Below are 27,993 nucleotides of genomic sequence, written 5' to 3'. Positions count from 1 at the left end.
TTGTGACAGATTCATACAGAACATCAGTTGAAAACTTTCTCTTCTTTGCATAAATGGAAGAGAACCCACGCTTAGACAATGCCATTTACATTATACCAATCTATAACGATTAGCTATAAACCATATTTCTAACAAAGTTGATTAAACTTGGCAGATTCCTGGCTATATGTTATTTTAAAAAAATCAAACATTCATTTCTTTTAAAGAAATGTGTGAATCAAAAATCATTTTCTTTTTTGTGAGGCAAGAAAAAGAGTTATCTTTAATTTGTTGCTACCCTCGATCTTAAAACACACCGAGAAGAGCTATCCGTACACATCCGCCCAGGTATATTTTGGGTCATTAAGAAGGTATGATAGCTTTTTCATCGGCTCCCGGAAGTAGTCTCTAAGCATGCGCCTAGTGCGGTTTAGCATAGGTCCTGCTTTGTCCTTGAAGACCGACTTATACCTACGAGACATCTGTGACATTTTCTTTAATACTGTTTCTGACACATCATCTATCAAAAAAGAAGACAAAAGGGAAAATATAAATGTAAAATTAATGACATTGTCATTTTAGAAAGTCTACCTTTTTATCGTACTTATTTTACACTAAAGAACAAAAAAAACAAATGAAAGATGTTCATATCTACTCTTTCATGAATAGAGTGCAGTGTCACTGTGTTGCATTTCGAAAGATGTGTAATTGGTTATCTAAAATCTAGACATATATATATGAGAGCCATTTCGCTATATCTGATATCTTTCCGTTTGTGCGTCTGTTCAGCGATTGCTCTCTTCCAAATTGAGCCAAAGTAAGAAAGGATGGGGTGCCATCGGAGTGACCTAGATATTCACATTTTTCATGAAAGTTGAAAAAAAATCTCTCGTCTGGATAACCTATGAAGACAATCATTTACTAAGATTAATTGTTGAATGAATTGATACAATATTTTAAATACCTGCAGGTTGCACTTTGCATTAAATAGATTGCTCGATGACTTGCAGGTCGGGGCTTTCTTCCTGCTACATGTATATCGTCATAAGCAATTTCTTATTCGATAGGTTTGATTTTTGGATACGTTTCTTACCAACTTTGAGAAATTTGAACAAATGTAAAAGATGAAATCTAATGTCTTTGGAGAAGTCTTCTGTTCGGACGATGAATATCTGCTCTCTAGGGAAGGCGTCTAACCAGTTTGCTATATGGACATCGTAAAAGGAGGCATAAAGGGGGGTCTAGAAAGAAACCGACTATTTAATTCATTAAAGTAGTACAGTGTATACAGTATAATAATATTTAATCTATTAAGAATTGTATTGGACTTGAATTATGCAACAAAATACGTCTATAACAGTGTATAGATTTTCCTATTAATTTGTAAACTGAAAAGGGAGCCCATTAGGTATTCATTACATTCTAAAAAAAACATTGAAGTTGTTGTTATATGTATACACAAGTGAAAAATATTTGAACTTAAAATTCATTCATTTTGCCTTATTATAGCTGATATTTCGGATTTTCTGTACTATAATTGTCATCTTCTTGTGCAGCTACCAATCACTGCAGATCAGATTCAATCAAAATGTCGATGGATTAAATAAACATAATGTCATTTACATTTAAGAAATCCTATTTAGAAAATCGAAAGATTCAGACAAAACCCATCCAAAATCGTTGTTAAGGGACACCTTGTCCAAGCAAACACGAACTTGATAGAAACCTCGGAAAAAGAGGAATTTTCAGCAGACAAATAAATACATGTATACATATGAAATTTTGGGACAATAGTAATTTTTAGCGCTTATCAATAGCCTTAGGCCTCCCAAATAAAATATTAAAAAGTTTGACAGAGCAATAACTTTACCGGCATATCCCTGATGAGAGTCCTATTGTAGAGACAGGACCGCAAGCCGTCCAATCTACGACACCTGTCTATATATCTAATGGAGGCCGATACATCCACGTGAAAATCTTCTGGGGAAGACCCGAAACCCAAATGGTAGTACTGGCTGTATAATCTGGGAAAAGAAGAAACTCAGAGGGTAGTAATATGGGAAAAGAAAAAAAAGATGATATAAAAGGCTGTATAATCTAGGAAAAGAAGAAATTATGATGATATAAAAAGCTGTAGGATCTGGAGAAAAACATGAAATCCAGATGATGACAATAATTTATAATCTGGGAAAAGAAGAGACCTAGGTGATATATAAGGCTGTATAATCTGGGAAAAGAAGAGACCTAGGTGATATATAAGGCTGTATAATCTGGGAAAAATTCAAATCCAGAAGAAGGCAACAGTTCATAATCTGGGGGAAAATATACTCAGTAGATTAAAAGGCGGGAAAAGGAGTAAATAAAGTGGCAATACTGGCCATTTAAACTGTGAAAACCAGAAGCCCAGATGGTTGCATTTGGTGTAAAATTTTGGAAAAGTTGAACTCAAGTTGATAGCATTGGCTGTAAAATCTGGAACCCAGATGATATTATTGGTTGTTTTATTTGGGAAAAGAAGATTCCCAGATAGAAGCATTAGCTGTAAACTCTGGGAAAAGTTGAAATTCAGATGATATTATTGGCTGACTATGTATAATCTTTTTTGTTTGGGGGGGGGGGGGGGAAGACTCAAATAGAAGCATTGACTTATAATAGTTATAAGAAAAAAATTCAGATGGGAGCATTTGCTTATAATCTGTTAATAGAAAAAAAAAACTCAGATGGAAGCATTGGCTCATAATCTGTTCATAGAAAAAAACACTCTCAGATGGAAACATTGGCTTATAATCTGTCAATAGAAAAAAAAACTGAGATGGAAGCATTGGCTCATAATCTGTTAATAGAAAAAAAACTCCGATGGAAGCATTGGCTCAGTATCTGTTAATAGAAAAAAAAACTCCGATGGAAGCATTGGCTTATAATCTGTTAATAGACAAAAAAAACTCCGATGGAAGTATTGGCTCATAATCTGTTAATAGAAAAAAACTCCGATGGAAGCATTAGCTTATAATCTGTTAATAGAAAAAAAAACTCCGATGGAAGCATTGGCTCATAATCTGTTCATAGAAAAAAAACTCAGATGGAAGCACTGGCTCATAATCTGTTAATAGAAAAAAAACTCAGATGGAAGCATTGGCTCACAATCTGTTAATAGAAAAAAAATCAGATGGAAGCATTGGCTCATAATCTGTTAATAGAAAAAACTCAGATGGAAGCATTGGCTTATAATCTGTTAATAAAAAAAAAACTCAGATGGAAGCATTGGCTTATAATCTTGGAAACGAAGAAACATGGTTAGTAGAAGCTGTATGATTTATAGGGGGAAAACTTAGTAGTCTTGATTGTTGTACAAAAAAAGGGAAGGAATACTAGCTGTAATAGCCAAGATTTTCAAACAGAAAGTCCTAGTCCGTTAAATTATATATATTTTTATATAAATACTTGTTAAAGTAATTTACAGAAAGAGCCTGCATATGGTAGGTGTGGTCGTTTTGACTAGGGGGATCAGTCTGGTGTTTGAACATCTACCTTTGATAAAAACCCAGAGAAATTAACCTGAGTTTTCGAGTCTCACTTCCAAGTTGATAACAATTTAAGGTTCATAAACCATCTGCGTGATAAGAGAGATAACTCTAACTGGAATAAATGACTACATGTACATGTATTATTGCTTTCTAAAATTGTCAACTAAAAAGGTCATTTCCGTCAAATTTCCCCCCGCAAGTCTGAAGATATACCGAAATTCTGTGCAATTATATAATGAATAAGATTTTTTCTGAAAAAATAAAATAAAAATTATATAAAATCTTATGATGAATAAAACAAGAATAAAAACCTTTCCACTGGCTCCCTGAGCAGTAGGATGAGTCTGATATTGGGCTGTACATGACGGATAAGATATGGCGTGGTGAAGGTCGGCTCTAGATCATTCTCGTCGTTCTGGGGAATAAATCGCCATAACGTGTTGTCCCAAAAATCCATGGGGTCAGCATGTCCTAAATGCACAAACATGATAGCCAAATTAAAACTAGTAGACTTTTTTCCTGGCTTTTTTTTTTATATTCACATAAATTTTTGGGTTGTTTTTCCCTGGTTTCATCCCTGTGTTATTTCATCCGAACTGTCTAATTAAAGAGAAAGTCAATTTTATTGCGCTTACCTGTAACGATGTCTGAATATTTTGAGCCATTTGGTGATACCTTCATCTGCGATATCTGTGGAACTTGGAAGAAATCTATGAAGTGGTCCAAAGGTTGAAACTGCTTCGGATCGACTAAATTAAAAAAAATTCTTGGTGTTTTTTTTTATGCATCCCATTACATGCATACATTATTTCGAACTACGATGAAACATTAATTACTAGTATATCGAAGTTGATTATGTAAAAGTACATTGGGCTAAGAAAACTTCTTTTGCCCATCGTCATGACAAATTGAATTGTAGTGTTTTGCTCTTGTCTTCTGACACTTGGCAAAGATTTTAGAAGAAAAAAAAACTGTCAATGTCGTGGTCATCTATCAATACTGTGTTATAGTAAACTTTTTAAATGTTTTAAATGTAGAAATGTTTTGAAGGGTAAAAGTTTGCAAATATTTGTTGTCTTTAGTCTGATGACTTTTATCAAGTTCCTATAATCTCTGGTCCGATCATGATTCATTGTATTAAATTACTACATCATATTTACTGTGTTATATTCGGTAACAGCTGAAGCGCCCATGGGCCGCGCTCCCCATCTAATTTAGAAAATGGCGAATGAAGCCTATAGCAGTCTACCCCTTATGCAATAAGCATCAGATTGTTATAATAAGAAATTCTTCAGAGATGCAAGTACATGTAAGCAAAAATATACAAGAACTTCAGAAGAAAACGATTTCACTTTAAAAACCCATACATTGAAGTCCCTTACCTGAAACATTTCTTTTCATGAGATCTACATTGAAAAAAATACACAAAGTACAATTTAAAGGTTTTAAACAAAAAAAAAAATCAAAAAAAAAAAAAAACAAAAAAAAAAACAGCTTGAAGCACATTCTTCACGATTTTTATAAAGAGAAAAGTCTGGCAATTTTCCCTCCACTTAAATTGGCGGAAAGGCTAGAGCTTGAAGCCGTACCGTATAACGGAATACTTTAACAACTGGCAAATTTAGCGGGCTTTTATTATCAGCGTAATTAATTTTTCACAATTTTGAGAATAATTTCATTAATATTCTATGAATATATTTCTATATTATTAGCAATATTTATAATTATAAAGTAGCCAAGGTCATCGCTAAAAAGGCCAAAATTAGATGGTCGCTAAAAAATTCGCGTTTTACGGTATCTTGTTGGATGTTAAGGACTAATGAACCTCTGCTCTAAATTTCATAATTTTTTTTAAACTTCCCAACATTGATTTTCATCAAGAGCTTTAGCATTGGATTCTAAAAAAAATAGTATGAGGTATGAAGCGCTGCTTAATTTTCAGAAATGATTTTTATGTCAGATCATGATATGAATAAATTTTAACATAGAGAATAGGGAGAATAATAATTCATTATCAACATAAAATTGAAAATGTGAGGTGTATATAAAAATAATATTAGTGTCCTACCTATTAAATTCATATTAAAAAACAGAAGTTAGAATATCACAATGCTATTATGTGCTTGTAAGAAAAGAAAACGTCCATTAGCAATCATCTTTCTTATATAAATATTTTTTTCAATAAAAAAAAAATTAATACTAATAAAATTCTACATATGATACTTGATACATTAAAGCATTCTTAAAATGATCCATTAAAAGAAAAAAACTTATTTAATTTGTAAAGGTTTGAAAACTGGGTTTAAATGTATAGGCAAAAGGAAATGGAAGTCAATGTTTCCCTCATATGTCGGGTTTGATAGAATGAAAATACTAAAAGGTTTAAACTCCGGTAAAGTAAACTATGAGTAATATTAGGATTTTTTAGGATTAGGAAAGTTATCTCTCTTATCAGAGGGTCGATCCCCCTTAATCCTTTAAAATGTGTGTAAAGTACAGTATCAACGATAAAGGTAGGGTTTAAAAGTTTTGTACAAAAAGTTACTTAATTAAGCATAGATAAATCATGAAAGGTAGGGTCTAAAAGTTTTGTAGTTTTGTACAAGTTACTTAATTAAGCAAAGATAAATTATGAATATATAATATTAAATGTCAAAATACATATATAAGCACAAAAAACACGAAACCCTTTCGAATGTAAACTTAGTCATAAAGAACTTCCTTATATGGAAATGTCGGTTAAAAGGAAACTTTTATAAATCCCTTAAGAGATTTTCACTATACATGTTCCTCTTACGAATAAAAAGGAGCTCGTTTATAAGAAGTCCCAATCACTTCTCTGTAACCTAAGTTTTATGTACATGTAAAAGGCACACATTCGGAAGATCTCGGTATTCAGACGTGCGTACCTGTGCCGTATCGATGCCAAGACCAGAACCAGGTTTCTTTGGAGAGCTGACCTCTATTTGGAACTATTTGAGGATGTTGTATTAACCGAAAAAAGAGGTCAGTAGTGCCGGACTTGCATACACCAAAAATATGAAAGTAGGGCAGACATCGGAGTTTATTATACGTCACGTTTCCGTCAAATTCATACCAACATGGATTTTTGAAATTTGGCAGAAACTTCTTCCTTTCCTGAAACCAGAGAGCAACAGATACCAAACTTTAACAACTTTCTATGAAACAGATCTTAATGTACTGGAATTGTAATGATTTAGATCTTGGTAAATAAAATAAATACAAACTTGACAGAGTATATCCTCTGCTAAATAGGGATTCCTGTGTACTCCACACTGATAATTCGGAACACTTCTGTGGTAGAGGAGATTCACGAACCGCATAGGAAGGAGGACTGGGAAAATGATGAGAAGACTAAGCCCTATACAAAGGATAGTAGAGGACTTCCTGTAAACGAAATGTGAATAAAAACATCGTAACATGCCATTGCAAGCGTACAAGTGGAAATTCTTTGAGGGAAAGTCTCAAATATACCTGGTATAAGGATTTCAAGGTATAATGCTAATCGAACATTTGATTTTGAAATTTGACTTTCTATACTTCTTATAGTTTTAAGTGTAAGCACAGTCTGGTCCATTGAGAGATAAAACCCCTTTTTCCGCCTATCAAAGCATATCAACCCCCTCTGTATACAAGCTAGATCTGTACAAGTCTTTCAAGAATAATTCTTTCAGAGATGTAAATATTCGGTAAAATGAAAAAAAAGAGCATTATTTTGTCTTTTCGTCTAATGTGAGGTTTAATATATTTTATACATAATCAGATTACGCATCTTTATATTAGAAACAATAAGAATATCAAATAATTCAAAAAGTAAGTGCAGAACATTAAAACCAAGGGCACTAATGATACAAATACAAGACTAAGTAAGTTTTACAAGACTAAGTAAGTTTTAATTATTATTAAGTTTTAGTAAGTTGTTACATCCAATCTTTTCAAATACTATTGTATACACGTTCAAGTATGTACATTTTGTCATTACTGCATAACTGTAAACAGAATTTACTATAAACTTTATGACCACTCATTATCTTACTTGTACATTGTACAGATTTCCCACTGAAGTATATACCAATGTGCTACTTGTAATTTTACATGAGGTATGAAAAATGAGAAAGAGGTGAAGATAAAAAACAGTGATCGATCTCAAAGAGCGCTACAAACAATACAAATCTGTAAACAGAGCTAAAACACGGACTCCTGGAAATTCCAGAGGTGGGATCAGGTGCCCAGGAAGAGTAAGCTTCCCCTATCGACCGGTGTCGTATAATATTTGGTCCGCCTCGTTTAAAGATAACATATAAGGTCCGCCTGCCTCTATAATAAAAGGTCCGCCTTCGGTTTAATATGCAGATTTTTCTCCTTTATTGATTCGAAATTAATTTGCTTAATTAATCTTTTTAAATTATTTAAGGTATAGTTGTTATAATAGTGTCCCTCCCAGCAAAAATGGAGTTCCAGGGACGTACAGGTACATTGTATATATACTTACAGGATCAAGTCTTGCGATATCTCGCTAGTTGCTGGATTTTGTTAGTCAATTTTAATTAATTATATTTCTAATGTTTTCAAACATTTCAGTATAAAAACCTCAAATTATCTATCAAAAAATTATTCAAAATTTGATGTTAGCACTGATTAACTGTTAGCTCCTTATCTTCGTAATACCTCCCAGGTAGTGCACAAAACAAAAAATATAAAAATGCAAAAGATCTGTTGATCGAGTTACATGTACCTTGTGGGAAAATCATGTACAACTTGTGTCTTTTATAGTTTAAGTGATATCAATATTATCATTGCAAAAAACAAACAAGAGGCCCAAGGGCCTTGAATCGCTCTTCTGATAAACTGTACAACCTTTCACTTCTATTTGATGATTCTAATCCAAATAGTACCCAAAAAATATTAAATACAGCCATAAAATTTCAAAAGTAGGTCAGGGTGACCTACTTTTCAGTTGTCGTACTCCAAGGACCCAAGATGCATCAACTGACAAAGTTTGATGATTATGGGCCTTAAATTGTTCAAAATATGCCTCTAAATCATTTTGAAAAAGAATGGTCGTAAAATTTAAAAAGTAGGTCACCATGACCTACTTTTGAGTCAACATGATATGAGGTCCTTAGATGCGTCAACTGACAAGATTTGATGATCCTAGTCCTTAAAGTAAGCAAAATATCAACATTTTAATAAAATGTAATTTTTGGTCAACTTTGAAGTGACCTTGAGACCACACCCTTTGCTCCAGGGTGATTCCCCGTGAAAATTTTAATCTACAACATATCCTCATCCTTTTGTTTAAGTTTGGTGATAATCTGCCCTGTGGTTCTTGAGAAGAAGATTTTTAAGCAACCAGTACTTTTGATTATATTTTCCTAATTATATAACCAGTTAAATTTTGGTTATAAGTTATAAAAGTAATTCCTGGACTATATCCGTTGTTCTAGCGTAAACGGGGAAGAAGGAATGTTGGCGGGTAATAAAGTAGTGGCGCTGTGCATGGGGCCGTAATACAATGTAAACGAGAAAGGTGCCGTATTCCTTATGGTCTTCCAATATAAAGTCCAAGAAATGGTAAATCAGGTTTCCGAATTTATTATAGACGATGGTGAATAACAATCAACATGAATTTCAACAATAGTTTAACGAGTCAAAACTAGGTCATAACCGAGTTGGATGTGGCCGGTAGAGCATCGGGCCTCCAAACTGAAGAAAGTATAATGAACATCGCTTTTTGTAATATTGAGAGTAAACAATAATTCAAGTCTGACACTAACTGAGTTAATTGATAAACAGATGTACATCTTTGTTGGAATGGACATGAAAGAATTTACAAAATAATTATATAAACAAAATCATTGTTACGGGATTAACAGGTCCTAAAGGCATTTACACCTAATGGGTATCAATTCTTTTGACAGAGTCACTGAGTGTCAATTGGAATGTCTTAATCCTGCTTCAAAGGAAATGAGATAAATAAGACACAATTAATTAGAAATAAGCACATAGTAAAAACAGATAAAGTATTTCACAGATAAATGTTCAAATTTAGTATAACATATTAAAAAGTTATTTATTTCAAAAATGTTAATTTTGCTCGGTGATAATTATCTCCCGTTGTTTAAGGGTCACAAGCCTAGTTTTACTGTAAATGGGAGCCTTTGGGCCAAGGATACCCTGTGACAAATTTGACAATAATCGGCCAAGGGTTTCTTGAGTTATGGCCCATATTCTAAAAAGTTTACGCACTCCGCACACCGCACAAATGGTCATAGCATTAGCTCTTTGAGCCTTTGGCTCAGAAAAGCTAAAAATGTACATTGTGGCGATAGCAAGACTCTGCAAGGTAAATTTCTCCTGAAAGTCACCGAAAAGCTGAATATTCATCTTGATGTTAGCAAGTCTTTACGGGGTATATTTCCTCTGAAAAAACATTACCGGTATCGTAAATCTTATTCACAACAAAAGCAAACATTAAATTGTGATGATAACAAGACTTTAGGGTAAATTTCTCCCCAGAGAGAATATCACTAATACAACATTATTCAAAGAAATAACAAACTGAATATTATAATGATACCAAGACAAGACTCTACCGAGTAAATTTCTTCTGAAAATGATTCGATACTAGTTCACTTTCTACAAACTTAGATCAGCTAACCTAAGTATTTACAGAGTAAATTTCCTCCGAGAAGAAAGTATCTGACAATCTAGTCAATAATATTGCGAAAAAGTAGTTATGATTTAAATTCTAAAGTTAAAATTACAAGGATTTTTTTTTTTATCAAAATACTTGTTAACATTTTATCTAGGTGCTATATTTTCAAACCTACGAATTTACGGGGTAAATTTACTCTCAAAATCTTAGGTAAAATTTTCAACTCAATGCTCTGTATTCAAAGTAATAATAAAATTACATGTACTTCAATTTAACAAAGTAAATATCTAAAATTTTTGCTTAGACTTTTTCCTAAGTTGCATTTGAATATGTTTTATTTTCAATTAGAATTCATTTTAATGGCAACTTTTCCTTTATTTTGCAGATTTAATTACCCCTGTATTTTTTAACACAATGATACTCTATTAGTATGATTTGTATCAGATCTCTATTGGACGAATTCAAAAAAATCTTATAAATGTATGTAAAAATGGAACTTTCTATAGATTAAAAAAATAATCAGTACATGTTAATACATTGAGAAATCATGCATTTTCTGCCTTTTCTGCTTCCTTTGCCCTAAGGTGATTTTTTAGAGAATGGACAGCAACTGATAGCTTTCCACCTCAAATGAATTCCTCAGTTTTTAGCATGTTTTATTTCCTACATTATTGTCTTTAGAATGGTAGTGTACTTAAATTAAAAAAAAAGTTGCAAAAATATTATTCTTGTCAAAATTCCTTCTTTTCTTTTAAAGCACTTTTTAATTTAACTATCAAATATCAAAGATGCCGAACAAATTCTTTGTATGAATGAAATTCTCAACAAATTGAACTCTTCTGTGAAATCTTAGATCTTCGGAGCGAAAATTTGATTTAAAACAAGAGGTGAGATTTTTTTTAACAACTTATGATGTATCATGTAAAAAGTCAGAATAACGAAAAGTTTAACAAGAGAGTCCAAGATCCGATGATGCTAGAACTGACTTATTACAAAGGATAATGGTATACATACATGTACATGTATATGCTCTTTTTTTTTTTTTTTTTTTTTTTTTTTTACAAAAAATAGTTTGTCCCTAACTACGAAAGCCGGATAGGCTCATTTTTGACAAGATAAAAAAATATTTAACTCGTTATAACGAGATAACTATCTCGTTATAACGAGATAATTAAGTCGTTATAACGAGTTAGTTATCTCGTTATAACGAGTTAGTATCTCGTTATAACGAGTTAGTTATCTCGTTATAACGAGATAGTTATCTCGTTATAACGAGTTAGTTATCTCGTTATAACGAGTTAGTATCTCGTTATAACGAGTTAGTTATCTCGTTATAACGAGTTAGTATCTCGTTATAACGAATTAGTATCTCGTCATAACGAGTTAGTTATCTCGTTATAACGAGATAGTTATCTCGTTATAACGAGTTAGTTATCTCGTTATAACGAGTTAGTTATCTCGTTATAACGAGTTAGTATCTCGTTATAACGAGATAATTAAGTCGTTATAACGAGTTAGTTATCTCGTTATAACGAGTTAATATCTCGTTATAACGAGTTATTTTTCTCGTTATAACGAATTAATTATCTCGTTATAACGATATTTTTCTCCTTATAAACGAGTTTATTTTATTGTTATAACGAGATAATATTTTGTAATATAGGTCTCTTTCTCTTCAAAAAGTAAGGAATGTCAGACTTAGAAGTTGAGGAATTTATCGAATTTATTAAGTCTATTTCAAAAGAAGCAGCCTCGAGAATGGAAAAAGAAAAGGTAAACGGTATAATTTATAATTTTCTAAAAGTCATAATGATAATTTTTTTTTCTTTACTATATTGTAAAGGAGTGTATAATTATTGCCAATAGTATATATTGTTCTAATATTTACAGGTGAGAAATTGAAAGAAAGCTTTTCAAAGATTTTTTTTTCTATACAAACATGCCTATTTCACGAATTAATTAAGATGATGTATGCCATAGTCAGATTGAGAATAACATTATAACCGATTTGAATTCATCGATGATCTAGAGAATGTTGTAACTACTCCCCCTTTGATTGATTCTGGCTAAAATTGTGTGTGTGTGTGTGTGTGTGTGTGAGAGAGGGTGTGTGTGTGTGTGTGAGAGAGAGAAGGGGGTTAAGAATGCCACAGATTTAGTATATTAATTGTGTTTTGAGAAATAAGCTGATTTGGGATAGAATGGACTTTATAAACTGGAAGGTTTGATATTCGTTTAAAATTTGTTTCCTGTCATTTGAAGCACATGCATATATTGTAATAACAAATTGCGTTAAAATAAATAATGATGGCCCAACAACGTTGGAAGCTATATCAATTACTCCAATCATCCAAAAACTTTTTATGCAAGATAGTATGTTTCATTAGGGGACGACGACTTGATTCTGAAGGGGGGGTGACAAAATTTTTCAAGTCATTAATAACAGGCGCGGATCCAGGATTTGAAGTTAGGGGGGCGCAAGAAGTAGGCAGAGGGTCTGGGGGCCGCCTTGAGGCCCCCAGTGGGTCCAGGGCGAAGCACTTGTAGGGGCCCAGAGGGCGAAGCCCCCGGAAGCTCATGGATTCTAGAGATTTTGTAGGGTAAAAAACGAGGTCTACCGGGTGAACTTTTTTTTACATTTTCTTGACGAAACTATGATTAACGCTAACTTTGACAATTTTAGGAGGGGGGGGGGGGCGCCTTAAATCCGCCACTGAATAATACTTATTTTCATGCCTGTCAAGGACAGATTATTTATTTTCAAGATAATGAAGGATAGATTATTTATTTTCTTCTTCACTGAAAATGTTTGACAGCCAAAAAAAAACAAACAACAAACAAACAAACCAACAAAGAAACAAAAAAAAAAGAAAAAAGAAAAAAAAAGGAAAATGTCCAGACTCCAAAACTCTATTTCACGTGTGTGTTATTTTTGAAATCTTTTTAGACTACTAGGATAAAAAAATATATTAATTTTATTATTTCAAACGATGCTACAATCTTAATACCAGTCTGCTGGAAAAGTTAAAAATTATGGTATTATTACACCTTACAAACATAGAAAAACGTTAGAGAAGGATCTCTTTTCCTGTTAAATCAATAATGTTTTCTTTTGTCTCCAGTTACACTGTCTATATTAAAACAATTTCATCTTTTACTATCTTTGACAGCACTTCCATGCGCATACGGTGCTTTTCTACGTTTCGAATTCTTTTGGCTGATGCAATAGGCACATTTCAGAATGCATTTTTCTGAGGTAAACCTGGCCTATGGATGAAATTTAAAACTCATTAATCATCTCATCATATAGTTATATATATATATATATATATATATATATATATATATATATATATATATATATATATATATATATATATATATATATACTAGAAAACCAATAACACTGTATATCCTACGTGTCCGATCTATTAAATAGTTTCAAGGTCAAGGATTGAATTTTATATAAAGCACTTAAAATGACCAATGACATGTACAATTAAAATTTATCAAATTTTCGGGACGCCCTGTCCCTTCCTAAGGACAAAGAAAAAAGTTATGAAGTCATAAAAACAAAGGAAATAGAGGAACAAAAAAAAAAAAAAACTAGCACTACAACTAAACTACTAAACACTAGATATATTTACAATGTTACACGTTTAAATGGAAAGTTTATAACCAATTGCAAAGAAAGAAATTCGGACCACTAAGAAATACGTCCGGTCTGTCGGGTGTACTCTGGTGAATATATTTACCTTGATTGTTCCAGATTTTTTCTAGAATTTTGTAATTGTTTGTTTCATTCAGCATAAAACAGTCTTTTTTGTTTCTGACCCCCATTAACCCCAAAGAAATATAGCACTGGTTCCCTTTTTCTGTTATTCTTCGTGTTCTCTGCGGCCATGTATCAATGTAAGGTCAATCATATTTAAATACCGTTAACACATAATCCAACACCAAAACATAGTGAATACAGGGAACATTACAAGGAAACTGACAAAATCAACAGATTCCACACAGAAATTGAAATAAAAACATTGCTTTCAAGGATAAATGAGTGAACATATCAACAGACAGGCCCGTCGCAACGGTTTCAAGAGGGGGGGGGGGTTAGTCTCCATTCCCTCCTCCCAAAAAAACTTTAACTGCCAACTTCCCAAAATAATCTGACAAGCAAAAAGAAATATCCTGGTATTTGCCTGTGCTTGACCTTACAGCAACCCCCCCCCCCCCCCCCCCGCTTACTGGGCTGATAGGTGGTTGCAGAAAAAAACTTGAGGTGATCTGTTTCTGTTCTTCAGTATTTTACTGTTTACTTTTCCACCGTGTGAATTCCTTTTGATCAACCCCCTTGTGTTGGATGGCATTGTGGCCGTGTCATAAATCTGCTTTATTAAATATGTTGGTTTCAAAAACCATGAAGATTTATTCTTTCCCGGAGAAAGTTCATCTATCTACTCGTAAACAAAATTTATAAATCTAGTAAATAAACTTTATAAAAGTTTACAAGTAAAGTGCAAAGCGTATATGCAGTACTATTGTAAGTTACATGTATTTTTGGCTTTAAAGATGAAATATCAAACTATTTAAGATTTATAATTTTGATAGGAAATTAATCCGTGGAATAGAGTATCGTTTTGTTAAAAAATGCAGGAGTCATTAAATCTGCAAAATAAAACAAAATTTGCCGATACATGTACCTAAATGCAACATAGAAAAAAAAGTCTTGGTAAAATTTCTAGATAGTAACTTTGTTTCATTGCTTTCTATACAGAGCATTGAGTTGAAAATTTTACCTAAGTTTTTGAGAGAAAATCTACCCCGTCAATTCCTAGTTTTTAAAATAATTTCCGAGATTAAAATGTCGTCAATTATTCCGTTAAAAAGTATTTCCTTGAATTCTTAACGTTAGAATTTAAACCGTAACAACTTAGTTGCAATATAATTGACTAAATTGTCAGACACTTTTCTTGGAGAAATTTAGTACTCTGTAAATTCTTAGTTAAACTGATAGAGGTTTGTCGAAAATGAACTAGTGTCGAATCACTTTCAGAGGAAGTTTACCTTATAGAGTCCTGCTAACATCAACATGTTATTTGTTTAAGGTATGGTGATATTCTTGGGAAAGGGGGGGGGGGGGGGGGTTGTTGTTACCACGTAGAGTCTTGCTATCATCAAGATATTAAGTTTACATTTCCTTTGAATAATGAATACTGTACATGTACATGTATCAGTAAAAGCCTTTGTGGGGAAATTTGCCCCGTAGAATCTTGCTATCATCAGGGTGTATAATGTTTGCTTTTTCTGTGAATGAAATATGTGGAGATAATGCACAGTATTCGAGCTCAAAAGTCCATTAAACATTACAAAATAGGAACAGAGCAAACAGGGACCTCTAAGACATCAGAGGTGGGATCAGGTGCCATGGAGGAGTGAGCATCCCTTGCTGACCGGTCACACCCGCCGTGTGCTCCTTGTCATGTTCGGGAATAATATTCTTTGAAATTTACTCCTTGGTGCCTTGCTATCATCAAGATGAAAAGTTGTGCTTTACGGTGAATTATGTACCAGTGATATTCTTTGGGGGAAATTTACTACCGTAGAGTCTTGCTCTCATCTAGATGATAAATTTACTTTAATTCGAATAATATATACTGTATCAGTGATATTCTATGGGGGAAATGTACCCCGTAAAGTCTTTCTGTCATCAAGGTGTAACATTTGTTTTTGCTTTGAATAATATATACTGTATCATTGTAACAGTTATTTTTTGAGAGGAAATATACCCCTTGCTTGAGTCTTGCTATTTTCAATGTGTTAAGTTTGCCTTTTCTGTGAAGAATAAATAATTTTTTTTTTGTATGATACACCCATATTGGTCAAGCAATACAATCCATCATGATAATAATAATTAAAAAAACCACAAGAAACAGAGAACAATGAATATATATACACTGTATATACAATAGACTCAGTTTAAGTAATGATACCCCACGCAACAAGTTGCGGGGGGTATAATGTTTTTGACCCGTCCGTCAGTCAGTCAGTCAGTCAGTCAGTCAGTCAGTCCTGTTTTTTTGTCAGCGCAACTCCTCCTAAACCGCTGCACAGAATTTCGTCAAAGTTTGCAGATATTCAGGACACAATGTGTAGATGTGCATATTACCAGGAAATTCCGATTCCTTTATTTTTTCCGGGAATTTCGGCACTTTTCAACTTAGATTTTTGGCCATATCTTGAATATAGAGATGAACAGTTTGTCAGCGCAACTCCTCCTAAACCGCTGCACAGATTTTTGTCAAACTTTGCAGATATTTAGGACACAATGTGTAGATGTGTATATTACCAGGAAATTCCGATTCCTTAATTTTTTTCTGGGAATTTTGGCACTTTTCAACTCAGATTTTTGGCCATATCTTGAATATAGAGATAAACAGTTTGTCAGCGCAACTCCTCCTTAACCGCTGCACAGAATTTTGTCAAACTTTGCAGATATTTAGGACACAATGTGTAGATGTGCATATTACCAGGAAATTCCGATTCCTTAACTTTTTCTGGGAATTTTGGCACTTTTCAACTCAGAATTTTGGCCATACTTGAATATAGAGATGAACAGTTTGTCAGCGCAACTCCTCCTAAACCGCTGCACAGAATTTTGTCAAACTTTGCAGATATATAGGACACAATGTGTAGATGTGCATATTACCAGGAAATTCTGATTCCTTGATTTTTTCCGGGAATTTCAGCACTTTTCAACTTAGATTTTTGGCCATATCTTGAATATAGTGATGAACAGTTTGTCAGCGCAACTCCTCATAAACCACTGCACAGAATTTTGTCAAACTTTGCAGATATTTAGTACACAGTGTGTAGATGTGCATATTACCAGGAAATTCCGATTCCATTATTTTTGCCCTAAGAGTTTTGCCTATTATTGAAGAAACTTTCCAGCTAGGTAATAAGGAAATCCACTGGAATCAGCTTTTGTAATGAAATTTTATGTGAAATACTTTATGACCTTATAAGACCCCTATTGATTTTAGATCAAAATATTAATGATTTAACACACACACACAAAATCTTGGATACATGTAGTCCCCCCCCCCCCTTCTCAAGTTGGTGCTTTGCCTTAAATAATTTCATAAGTACAGTATGTGTTGCATTGTCGAGCTTTGGGGGAGCGTGGGGTATGTGAGCTTGCTCACTTTTTCTTTCATTTACTCCTGAAATGTTACACCGATATGGACCTTTTATTTCTTAATTCTAGTGATTATTTTATAAAAGTACAAACATCCAGTATAACTTCAATGTTGGGCTTAATATATAATCAAGTTTCTGTATGGGCGATTTGAGATAGAATGAGGAACAATTATCTTAAAAAATTTATAAGTATATTCCTTGCTTGTATATTCAAATTGCATTGTAAAAAGAAATGAAATTCATCATCAATAGCATTACATGAAGTGCATAATTAATCTTTGTTGTCAAGCTATTTTCTTATGTCTACCAGTTTCTATCAGTAGGCAGTGGTCACTTGTTCGAAATTTAGTTAACAATTGTCCATTCTTGAAACTATTTTCAAGCATAAGATATTCTTCCATATTGAGGTTGTGTCTTATTTTATTGTACAAGTATAGTTTGGAGTTTTCTGTGAATTAATAGATACCTTTTTCACAGTTTGTCTTTATAATTATCTAGTACTATTTTCTGTGTCAGTGATATTCTTGAGGGGGGAGGGAAGGGGTCTCCCTCAAAGTCTTACTATCATCGACATGTAATGTTTGTTTCTGCTTTCAATAATATATATACTGTGTTATTGATATATTTAAGGGAAATTTACCCCGTAGACTCTGGCTTTCATCAAGATGTAATGTTAGTGTTTTTTTCTCTAATATATATGCTTTGGTGGGGAATTTACCCCGTAGAGCCTCGCTATTATAAAGATGTTAAGTTTTCTTTTGTTGTGAATAATATATACTGAATCGTTGATGTTCTTTGAGAGGAAATTAATCCCGTAGAGTCTGGATATCATCAAGATGTTAAATTTGCTTTTGTTGTGAATAATATACTGAGTATACTGTATCAGTGATATTATTTGGGGAAAATTTACCCCTTCGATTCTTCCTATTTCAAGATGTTAAGTTTGCTTTTGTTGCGAAGAATATATACTGTAACGGGGATCTTCTTTCAGAGGAAATTTAACCTATAGAACTTTGCTATCATAAAGATGCTAAGTTTCCTTTAGCTGCGATTTTATTCATCGGGTTTTCCTCTAAATGCATGTATTTCAATTTGTCTTGTCACCAAAATAGTCTTTATGTTGGAATTAAAAATGCTTTTTTTCACAATCCAACGAACAAATATCTTTAAAAACTCTTCTTTATTAATTTTTGTCAATACCTGAGGGCAAAATGCTTAAAACAGAAATAAAATTTTCTGTTTTGATTTTGGAATGCGTTATTAGTAGTTTGTAATGTTTCCTTTCTGCCCTACATTTTTTCTGCAATGACTGCAACCGTTATTCCCTGCGTTAACAAAGAAAAACATTGTATTGTTTACATTTATATATAATTATGGATAAATAGAGGATATTCAATGTTTTGTAGTTGTGTATGGAAGTTTAAATCTTTTTAAACAATCAATTTTAAGTCAGCGAGCATCCAACAATGGTCAGCGGATTAATTAGTAAGTTTCCAGTTCCATTGGAGCGTTTCCATGGCAAAAATTAGGAATCTTTACTCACTAATACATACATATTCAGACAGTTAAATACTTTTACATATTCATCTATAATTAAACATTGACCAGTAATGAAAGTGGTGAAGGTAGAAACGAATCGGGGTGTGGGATGGGAGTGGGAGAATATTATTTGTAAGGGGTTGCAGTACAGAGTTGATGTATTACTAAAATCTGATTATGCTCTTGGGGAGGCTCTGTGATGGAACACTCCTGATCTCGTTTCTGATCTGATAGTCTTAGGCATTATAATCTGTATTAAAATTATCTATATATACGTGTAGCCCTATCAAAATCATGCTTCCACATCCCTGTTGGTGAGAAGCGGGCAGCAGACTTAGTTACCTGGCTACTAGAAGAGATGTACGTGAAATATGGAGATAACGAACAGTATTTAAGCTCAATCTCCATTAAAACAATACAAATCGGGAGCAGAGCAAACACTAGCTGCAGAACTGTAGCGTTGTGGTTTTAAATTTTAGCATTTAGTCATAACGCTACAGATCCTGTAATGTAAATAAAGTGCAATATACGGCGCAAGAATTTCTGCACGCGTTTGGGGATGTATTTCTCCACTTTCCAGCATTGGTCAATCAACTACCTTTCATTCCTTAATGCTAGACATATTTTATTACCAATCTGTGTATTTTATCCACCTCCTTATCCTTTATAGCTGTATCTACAGACATCTTCAGCGAGATATCGTCAGTTAGTCTACATGGCTGTCGGAAGACAGGAAATTCAAAACAAGTGAATTTATTGGTCTGTAGAGAAGACTACAAAGGGTTAGAAGGTGGATCAAATATACAGGTTGGTAACAGAATATGTCTAGAATTAAAGGAATGATTGACCATTGCTGGAAAATGGAGAAATACATCCCCGAGAGTGTGCAGAAAAACTTGCGCCGTAAATTGCACTTTATATACATTACGGGATCTGTAGCGTTATGGTCAAAGGCTAAAATATAAAACCATAACGATACAGTTCTGCATCTAAGCAAACACGGAGCTCCAAAAACATCAGAGGTGGGATCAGATGCCATAGAGGAGTGATCATCCCCTGCCGACCGGTCACACCCGCCGTGTGCTCCTTGTCATGATCAGGAAAAAAAACCCGGATAATTCCGTAGACATTTCAGTGTGTAAATAATGGCCCATCAATTAGTATGAAAAATACCAGTCAGCATTTGACTTAACGATAGGTTGTATTTGCTGACAAGGTCATTGTATCGACCATAAAACTTGCAAAATGATTACTTCAATCGAGACTGCTGATATCTCTGTTTCATCAACTTGTTTGTCAATAGCTTGCCTCGATTTAGAAATTGTTCATACTTAGAGCATGCTCTAGAACTAGGAGACAAAAACCCTATATTCAGGTGATAAGGGTATATTGCTACATAAGTTAGGGAAGCTGACGATTGAAAAATTGAAGTCATCATGTTCATCATAAATCTTTGTTGTTAGGTTACCATTAATGTTTTTTGTAGTAAAATATCCAAATATAAAACATGTGTATCAGACTCTGTGGAATCTTTTATTTCAAGCTCATGATCACTGGGATATATCGAGTCGACATAAGAATGGAAGTAACTATTGATAATTGATAATACGTCGTCAGTATTTCTAAATGTCGAGTTGAAGGCCACAGCAAGCGTTTTCTTCTTCTCATATAGAAGTTTTTGAATAAATTCTGCCTCATATGAATACAAAAATAGGTCTACTAATAAGGGGGCGCAATTGGTACCCATGGGAATTCCAACAGATTGCTGGAAGAGCTGATCTCCAAAAAACTAAATAGATATTGTCAATCAGAAACTCAAGTATCTTTTTAATATTAACTTCAGAGTACTATGTGTACAATCAGAATGTGGGTTTTTTTTGGACAAAATAAATTTGCAAATGACCAGTGACAAGGTAAGCACATGTATATTTACGAGTTCCATTTTTATTGAAAAAGCAGCTGTCGATGACGTCAAAAAGCCTGGATTTTAATTTATCGTGGGGAATGGTTGTATAAAGTGTTGAAAAGTCGTAAGTTTTGATGTTATTGATTTTGGTAAAATTTTGTGAATCAAATTTTCTAAAGGTTCCCTGTATTTTTTAAGTATCCACATCTGATTTACACCACTTCTCGAATATACTGTTGTACAGTACTCCTGAAGTTTTTCCTTCACTGCTGTAAATATTTTAGTGAGGAGTAAAGGAAGAGGCTTGGTAGAACATTTACTGGAACCCGCGATGTATCTTTGTTTGTAAGGATTTTTACGGAGTTTTGGAATCCAGTATAGATTCATTTTGATTTTAGGAATATTAAAAATATTCAAAACTGACATATGGTTTTGAAGAATTTCCTCCTTAGAAAGGAGCTGTGGGTATAAGTTGGATTACCACTAGCAGAATTAAAACCTAATTCCTCTAAAATACAGTTCATACATATATTAGACTCAACTTTCCAGCTAAATGTCCTATAAATCCTCCTTTAAAATGTCTACAAATTTTCCGCCAAAATGTCCATTTTTCCCGCTACATGTAAAACGTCCTAATAGATGAATATGAACTTGGACCTGTATCTCCGTTATTTTTTCTTAGCATCAATTCGTTTAAGTGGACCTTATTTCTTACCCTACTTTCATTGTCATCGCTCAAAAGACTTTCCAAGAAACTCTGAAAATCATATACACTGTACGTTTGGAGAAGTATTAATCTAAATCTTATATTCATGGCAAAACATTCAGCATCCCCTCCCAAATGTTGGGGGTGGGTAGGTTAAGAATTAGCAGCACCTTTATGATTGCTAAAGGCTTTGCATATATATGAGGGATACATTGTATCTTAACACATCTTCAATAAAATTCTCTCTATATATCTGCATTCAAATTCCCGTTGTTTTGAACCATGCCATTTCAACTAGCACGTCGGCTGAAATTCGTGTGATCCGCTAATGTGACACCTTTATATGTAATGTAATGATTTAGGAAAATGAAAAAAAATACATTTAGTCTTACATCGAAAAATTGTCAGCGGAAGACATAATTATGTCATTAAAAGTTCTAGATGTTTGCCCTCGTCTCGCTGATCGTTATACTGTCAGTGTGTTAACTTTGTACATAATGATTGTAAACCATAGATTAACCCTCATGACAAAAAGTCAATGTGGGACTTTTGCCATAGGTAGTATTCTAATTACATTTTTAATTACCTTGATAATACGCAAATAAAAACTCATTTAAGTATACAACGTATTTCTAATTATTTCATAGCTTCATTGGCAATATTGCTGCTAAGGAGGAAAACGAAAAAATACCCCCTTGGGAGGATCTCCATTCGTTGTCTTGGTAGTTGAGAGAGTACTAGTAATTTAGTATATTAAGAAAAACATCTCTTTGATGGCCGCCTAATTAATCTCGACATTTAATTACACATGTGTATCCTGGCTAGTCAATGTAATAAATGTCAAATGTAGACATTGTGTAAACCATTTGAGCTGATTTTTTCCCACCCTATTCGACAAAGATATTTGATTTGCACTCACCGTTTTGTTACTCTATGATATAATCTCCGTTTCCACTTCAGTAAAAGTTTAAGCGACATGTCTTTCTCCAAAGGAAAAATGGAGTTATAAGTCCTAACGAATAGCCTGTCATGTCACTAGCGAGGGTCTTCGCACGGAGAGGAGATGTATGCAAATTGACTTCACCGTTTTCTTGACAACATGTGCCATTTACCTGTGACTTTCCCTCCCTGATTTCTGACAATTCACGACCATTGATTATCGAAGAGTTTCTTTCCGGTAAATATTTTCGTACGAACCGCTAATTAAAACGAAAAAAAAAATCAAAATGACATTGTATTTCGTAATGCCGAATTTTCTGTAGACATTTAAACCTTGCACTGCATTGAAATTGTTGACATTCCTGTCTATAGCTAAAAAATTGATATCCAAAGTTTATTTTGCTATGTTTTCTGAGATCAGTAGATGTATAGATGAACACGCTTGCGACCACTTATGGGGAAAAAATTTTATAGTTCGACCACAGCTGAAAAAAGTATTGAATAATTTATCAAAGTAAAAAAAATGCACTATTACACTGTATGCATTGTCAATCGCATCAACTAGGGCCTTTCTTGCAATCTCGGAAAAAGGCCCGAGATATTGCGATTGATGAACTGTAATGCAGCCGATGGGAAAGCGAATAAAAGAAAGTACATATAAAACATTAAAATAAAGAATTAACTATGTTTTTTAGATTAGACGTAAGTTTTAACTGACTGTAGACGAAAAGGGCCAACTAACAACTAAATTGTATGACAAACGAGACTACTTCAACTTTTCCATCGTCAACTGTCCTCAATAATATTTATGTAGTAATATTCCGCTATCACCTGCATATGGTGTTTACATCTCCCAGCTTATTTGATACTCAAGAGCATGCTCTGAGCAGATCAATTTTTAAAACCGAGACAGGATACTGACAGATAAGTTGATATTACAGGTATTCCAGAAACCTCGTTTAAAGTCGGCATTTCGTAAATTTTATGGTCGTTATAATGACCTTGTGAGCAAATGTAACCTACATGTACATGTATAATTGGGTCGTATTTTGGCTGACTTGATCATAGGGCTCACGGCGGGTGTAACTAGTCAACAGGGGACGCTTACTCCTCCTTGGCACCCTATCCCACCTCTGGAATTTCCAGGGGTCCGTGTTTTATGCCCTCTTCACAGAATTATGTTGTTTATAGATTTTTTGAGATCGATCATTTTTCGTTATCTATAGATTTTTTTTTGAGATCGGTCACTGTTCGTTATCTTCGCCTTTTTTCATTTTATCGAATGAGTTGTGCGTTTTCTGTCCGCATTGGAAAATAATGAGAATTTTCTATATCATAATTCAGGAAAATGCCATGTCACAATGTTAAAAAAGATTGAGTTGAGTTGTGCTGGCTACTATACATTGTATTGAAATTTGAACTTCTATGACCCTGCAATTTGTACAATAATTATAATCAACAGCTGATGCGCCCATTAAAATGGAGATACACCAGGATCAAAGTGTGACAGTCTCCATTTAAACACATCTGCTTCGTATATCCCGCGGATGAAATGAAATATAATCTGCGCATACCGGTTTATTACAAGTAGCTTTTGTAAAACATTTCATATTAAGTTAATTGAAAACTGTTGATTGTGTTTACCAGTCATTTGTAGTTTGTAAAACTTGTGATTAACTAAATCAGTACCATGTAGTGTCGTTCAGATTTCTGTGTCATCTTGTACATTTTTGAATTTTTACGTATAAGTGAATGCAGATTCATATAATCTGACAATTTACAATAAGATTTTTAATGTTATATTCGTTGGTTGATAGTTATTGTTCCTTTGATACTAATAATTGGAGTTGGAGGATATTGAAAATTGAAATCGGAAACGGATAAAGTTGAGGAAAAAACAACAAAACTATTTCACCGAGCGAAAGTTGGGGAGGGTGAGCACAGAAACAGTTATTATTATTTAATATTTAAAAGCGCCGTATATAATTAGTTAAAAACACACTAAATCACTGTACAAAGTAAAAATACATAAATATTCAATACATAATTTAAACATTATAAGAAGTATAAAAGCAATGTTGAGTGGCTCAAGAGATAGCAAAAATTTTGTATTCAAAACATTATTATTAAAATTTAAAATATGAAAGAAGTGAAACGCAAAAGATTTTAAAATGAGAAATTAAAGAAAAATACAATACATGCAGTAGATAGTGAATGTAATAATTCGGCAGAGATGAAAGTTGGATATCAACCAATCTTCTGACCAGATTTACATGTACATTATCTTTTATCTACAAAGACTCGGTAAAAAACCATTGTCATGGGAAAAATCCTGAGGCCCGGTGTTGTAGAGCAAAAGTGCCCCCCCCCCCCCCTTGTGAGACTTCCCCCGAAAGTCTTGCTCTAGAGTAAACCTCCCCCCTAAGGGGATGTCTAACTCAAGAGTCATATTTTCTCTCCAGAGCCATACCCCCCCCCCCCCAACCCGAAAGTATCAAAAGAGAGTAAGTCTACCCAAACGGAAGCTTCACTTTAGAGCCTTACTTCCCCCGCAAGATCTGCTCTAAAGTGATACTAGTGGAAAGGCTCTCTCTCTCACTTTTATGCTTCAAGTAATAGTAACATATAAATGAAGTGCTCATGTTGTCTTATTAACTTTTATTTCATATCATTTATAGCAGACATATGAGTACGGTGTACTTAACTAAGCCAATCGAGGTAATAAATAAATATAAAATTTAATTGCAAGAGCTCAAATATTTACTAAGATATCGTCCGGAAACGAAAGAGAAATGCAGCTAGTCGGACGGACGGACAAACGGACGGTCTGACCCAAATTAATATCCTATAAGCTCAATTTAAGCTGGGGCAAGTCTGACTATATATGGGGAAAGTCTCACTCTACAACACTGACATTGCAGCTGAAAGCATTTTACGCATAATACATGTATCTACCAGGTCTAATTACGTAAGAATATATTTATTGTTGATTTCAGTACAGTGGGGAAAAAAAGATTGATTGATTAACACTCCAAACTAATCTGTTAAAAAATGTCGGTGATGTCGGCTATAGAGGATTTATCTTAAACTTCAAAGATGTTATAATAAATAAAAATATCAACTGAAGGTATTTGATCTGAATATATTTATTTTTATTTTACAAAGAACAATTTGGATTCTACAGAAGTTGCTACAGTACTGGCGTCAGCACTTTGCATTTGTATAGCAGAAAATATTTCAATAATACAGGTCAGCTTAGTTTGATACGTAAGTGAATCAGGCACGAAGGAAAGGGAGCACAACCGAACAGGAATTCCTTGACAAGCAAGGAGAGACGAAGTTGAAAATGAGGTCACTAAACATTATTGAGGGGATCATAAATTAATATTGGTTTTCTATTATATATAGTTTTTATTGGCAAATAATTCAAGGACAAGTCGCCCCCTTTCGATTTCCACTGACTGTGAATTAAGGAAGTCGAAAAGATATCAGTCATTGAATTGTTACTTCGGAAAAACAATAGGTTATCATGAATATTCATATTTTTAGTTTTGAATATGTTTTTAAATAATCAGTTCTGGTACCGGTGTGTGTGTTAATACTTAGTACAGCACACTCAAAAATCACCACTCTCTACCATCGGCTCATACGTTCACCTCTGTCGTTGGCTCGCGTATATCACAGTGTTAAGCACAAGAAATAGTGCGTTTGTTTTAATTCATTTTAATTAAATTCCTGCACTAATATTTGTCTTTTAATGTATATATTTAATAATTACATCTAGAACTATTAGTTTAATTTGAAATAATAAATTTAATTTTGGTTGTAACGCGTCATTTGATTGGATAAAAAAATTAGAATATATCGTATAACCTGGTTGCCTACGTCACAATGACACGTCAAAAAGGTATCAATCCGCTTGACGTTACATTTAAAATACGTACAATTTGAAGGCATTTTTGAAGAAGAAATTGTCTTATTTTTTTTTACACTGAATGATGGAAAATTAAATTATAAGGAATGAATTTAATAGCTACCCAAGTTAAACTGGTATAACCTGGGTTTGAACAGTTTACGCTTTTTTTATAAACCGCTTTACGTAAACTGTCCCAACCCAGGTTATACAAGTATAAATTGGGTAGCTATTAAATTCATTCCTTAAATAATCCTTGGAATTTCATGTTTTTAACTTATGTCAAAAATCTTGACGCGAGCCCATTGCTGAGGTGATTGAGAGAGGTACGAACGAGAACTCTGCAAGGGAGATTGAAAAATCAAACCTTGTATTTTTCCACATTCAAAGATTATTCAAAGCAAATAATGATATTACAGCTCGTAAGAAAAGGGCAAAATTGTTTTTTTCATATATGTCTGTTATAAAGAAAGATTATTCATAGCATATAATGATATAGCTCGTAAGAAAAGGGCAAAAATTGTTTTGTCATATATGTCTGTTATGAAGAAAGGAAGGGTCATATGTATGGAAAACTAATGGACTCGATTCAAGTCCTTAAAAATTGCTTTAACTAGTACTTTTGGCGCTTTTTTGAAAAACTGCTCTAATACATCCCATACAGTTATAACCTTACTTCGTGACTATCAAGTATCAGGTATATAGTTAAAAAGTAGAAATATTCAGAGCTAATCGGGAATTCAATCTTTTTGTTAACTCGACAAGTCGGTGTTCCGAGATATGAAACAGGATTTACAGTGACTGTAATTGAAATCGTTTAAATCATTTAACTGTAGGTTACAACATTAGAGTTCTCATTCACCTGCATGCGCATTTTCATTGTTAGGAAGGAATTGTGACCAGGTGAGCGTTGTGGCGCATGGAACTCTTTTTCATAGTATGAAAAGAGAGATAACTCCAGTAAGTGTTCTTTGTTGACAGGTGCTCGATGAACGCTGTCTAGTACAAAACTTTTCCTATCTATTAGTAAATTGGCCTCTTTTCAGTATCAGTACACAGGCTTATTAATAGCTAGCTTTTGTGTCACCCAAGTGTTTCGAAACTGAAAGTAATATATAACATACACAGTATGTGACTTTTTCGGTACAATTAACACAAGCGAACTTGTGATGAAAATTTATTTTAATGAAAGTTAAGCAATAAAAGGTAAATGTTTGTATTTTGAAAAGTAATTCACGTACATGTAAGATCACATATAAGTTGATATAACAAAGGAGAGTTCGATTCACACAACTACATACACACACACACGGTTTTGCTCTAAAACTCGGAATAGTCCAGAGTAAAACTTTGTGTTCCTGATGACGGAATGTCCAGTACATCTAATATTCACGTCCGGGATAGTCCACGGCGGTTCTAACACTGGCTCTCTCACACATCATTCGGCATTCACTCAAACTTCAATTAAACACATTTGCGCAATTATCACGCATGCGAGTCGGACACTCTTTTGAGGCAAGCTGAAAGGATTGACACTAATTCCTTAAATGAATATTGAGTGACAATTTCCTTTTTACTGTCTAAACATTAATTGTTAGATAGGTAATT

The 27,993-nt window shown here is 33.6% G+C and overlaps 1 protein-coding gene across 2 annotated transcripts; it reads right to left on the bottom strand.

Moving 5' to 3' along the window:
* Positions 1 to 4: 4 nt before the first annotated feature.
* Positions 5 to 22,651, bottom strand: LOC133205683 (carbohydrate sulfotransferase 15-like). Of its 2 annotated transcripts, XM_061341576.1 has the most exons (9): positions 22,453 to 22,651; positions 6,752 to 6,911; positions 6,413 to 6,641; positions 4,886 to 4,909; positions 4,139 to 4,252; positions 3,815 to 3,974; positions 1,850 to 2,003; positions 1,073 to 1,220; positions 5 to 499 (listed from the first exon to the last, which is right to left on the bottom strand). In XM_061341576.1, exons 1-9 carry the CDS (start codon positions 22,509 to 22,511, stop codon positions 306 to 308), a joined length of 1,242 nt encoding a protein of 413 aa, XP_061197560.1. In that variant the 5' UTR covers positions 22,512 to 22,651; the 3' UTR covers positions 5 to 305. The 2 variants fall into 2 exon arrangements, with proteins under 2 accessions (XP_061197560.1, XP_061197629.1); XM_061341645.1 differs by lacking the exon at positions 4,886 to 4,909.
* Positions 22,652 to 27,993: the final 5,342 nt, after the last annotated feature.

Source organism: Saccostrea echinata, unplaced genomic scaffold (assembly GCF_033153115.1).
Source record: "Saccostrea echinata isolate AGI-Se365-2 ecotype Australia unplaced genomic scaffold, CSIRO_AGI_Sech_v1 ptg000001l, whole genome shotgun sequence".
Lineage (NCBI taxonomy): Eukaryota > Metazoa > Mollusca > Bivalvia > Ostreida > Ostreidae > Saccostrea > Saccostrea echinata.
The sequence above is the reverse complement of the archived record's forward strand: the minus strand, read 5'-3'. Positions and strand labels throughout refer to the sequence as shown.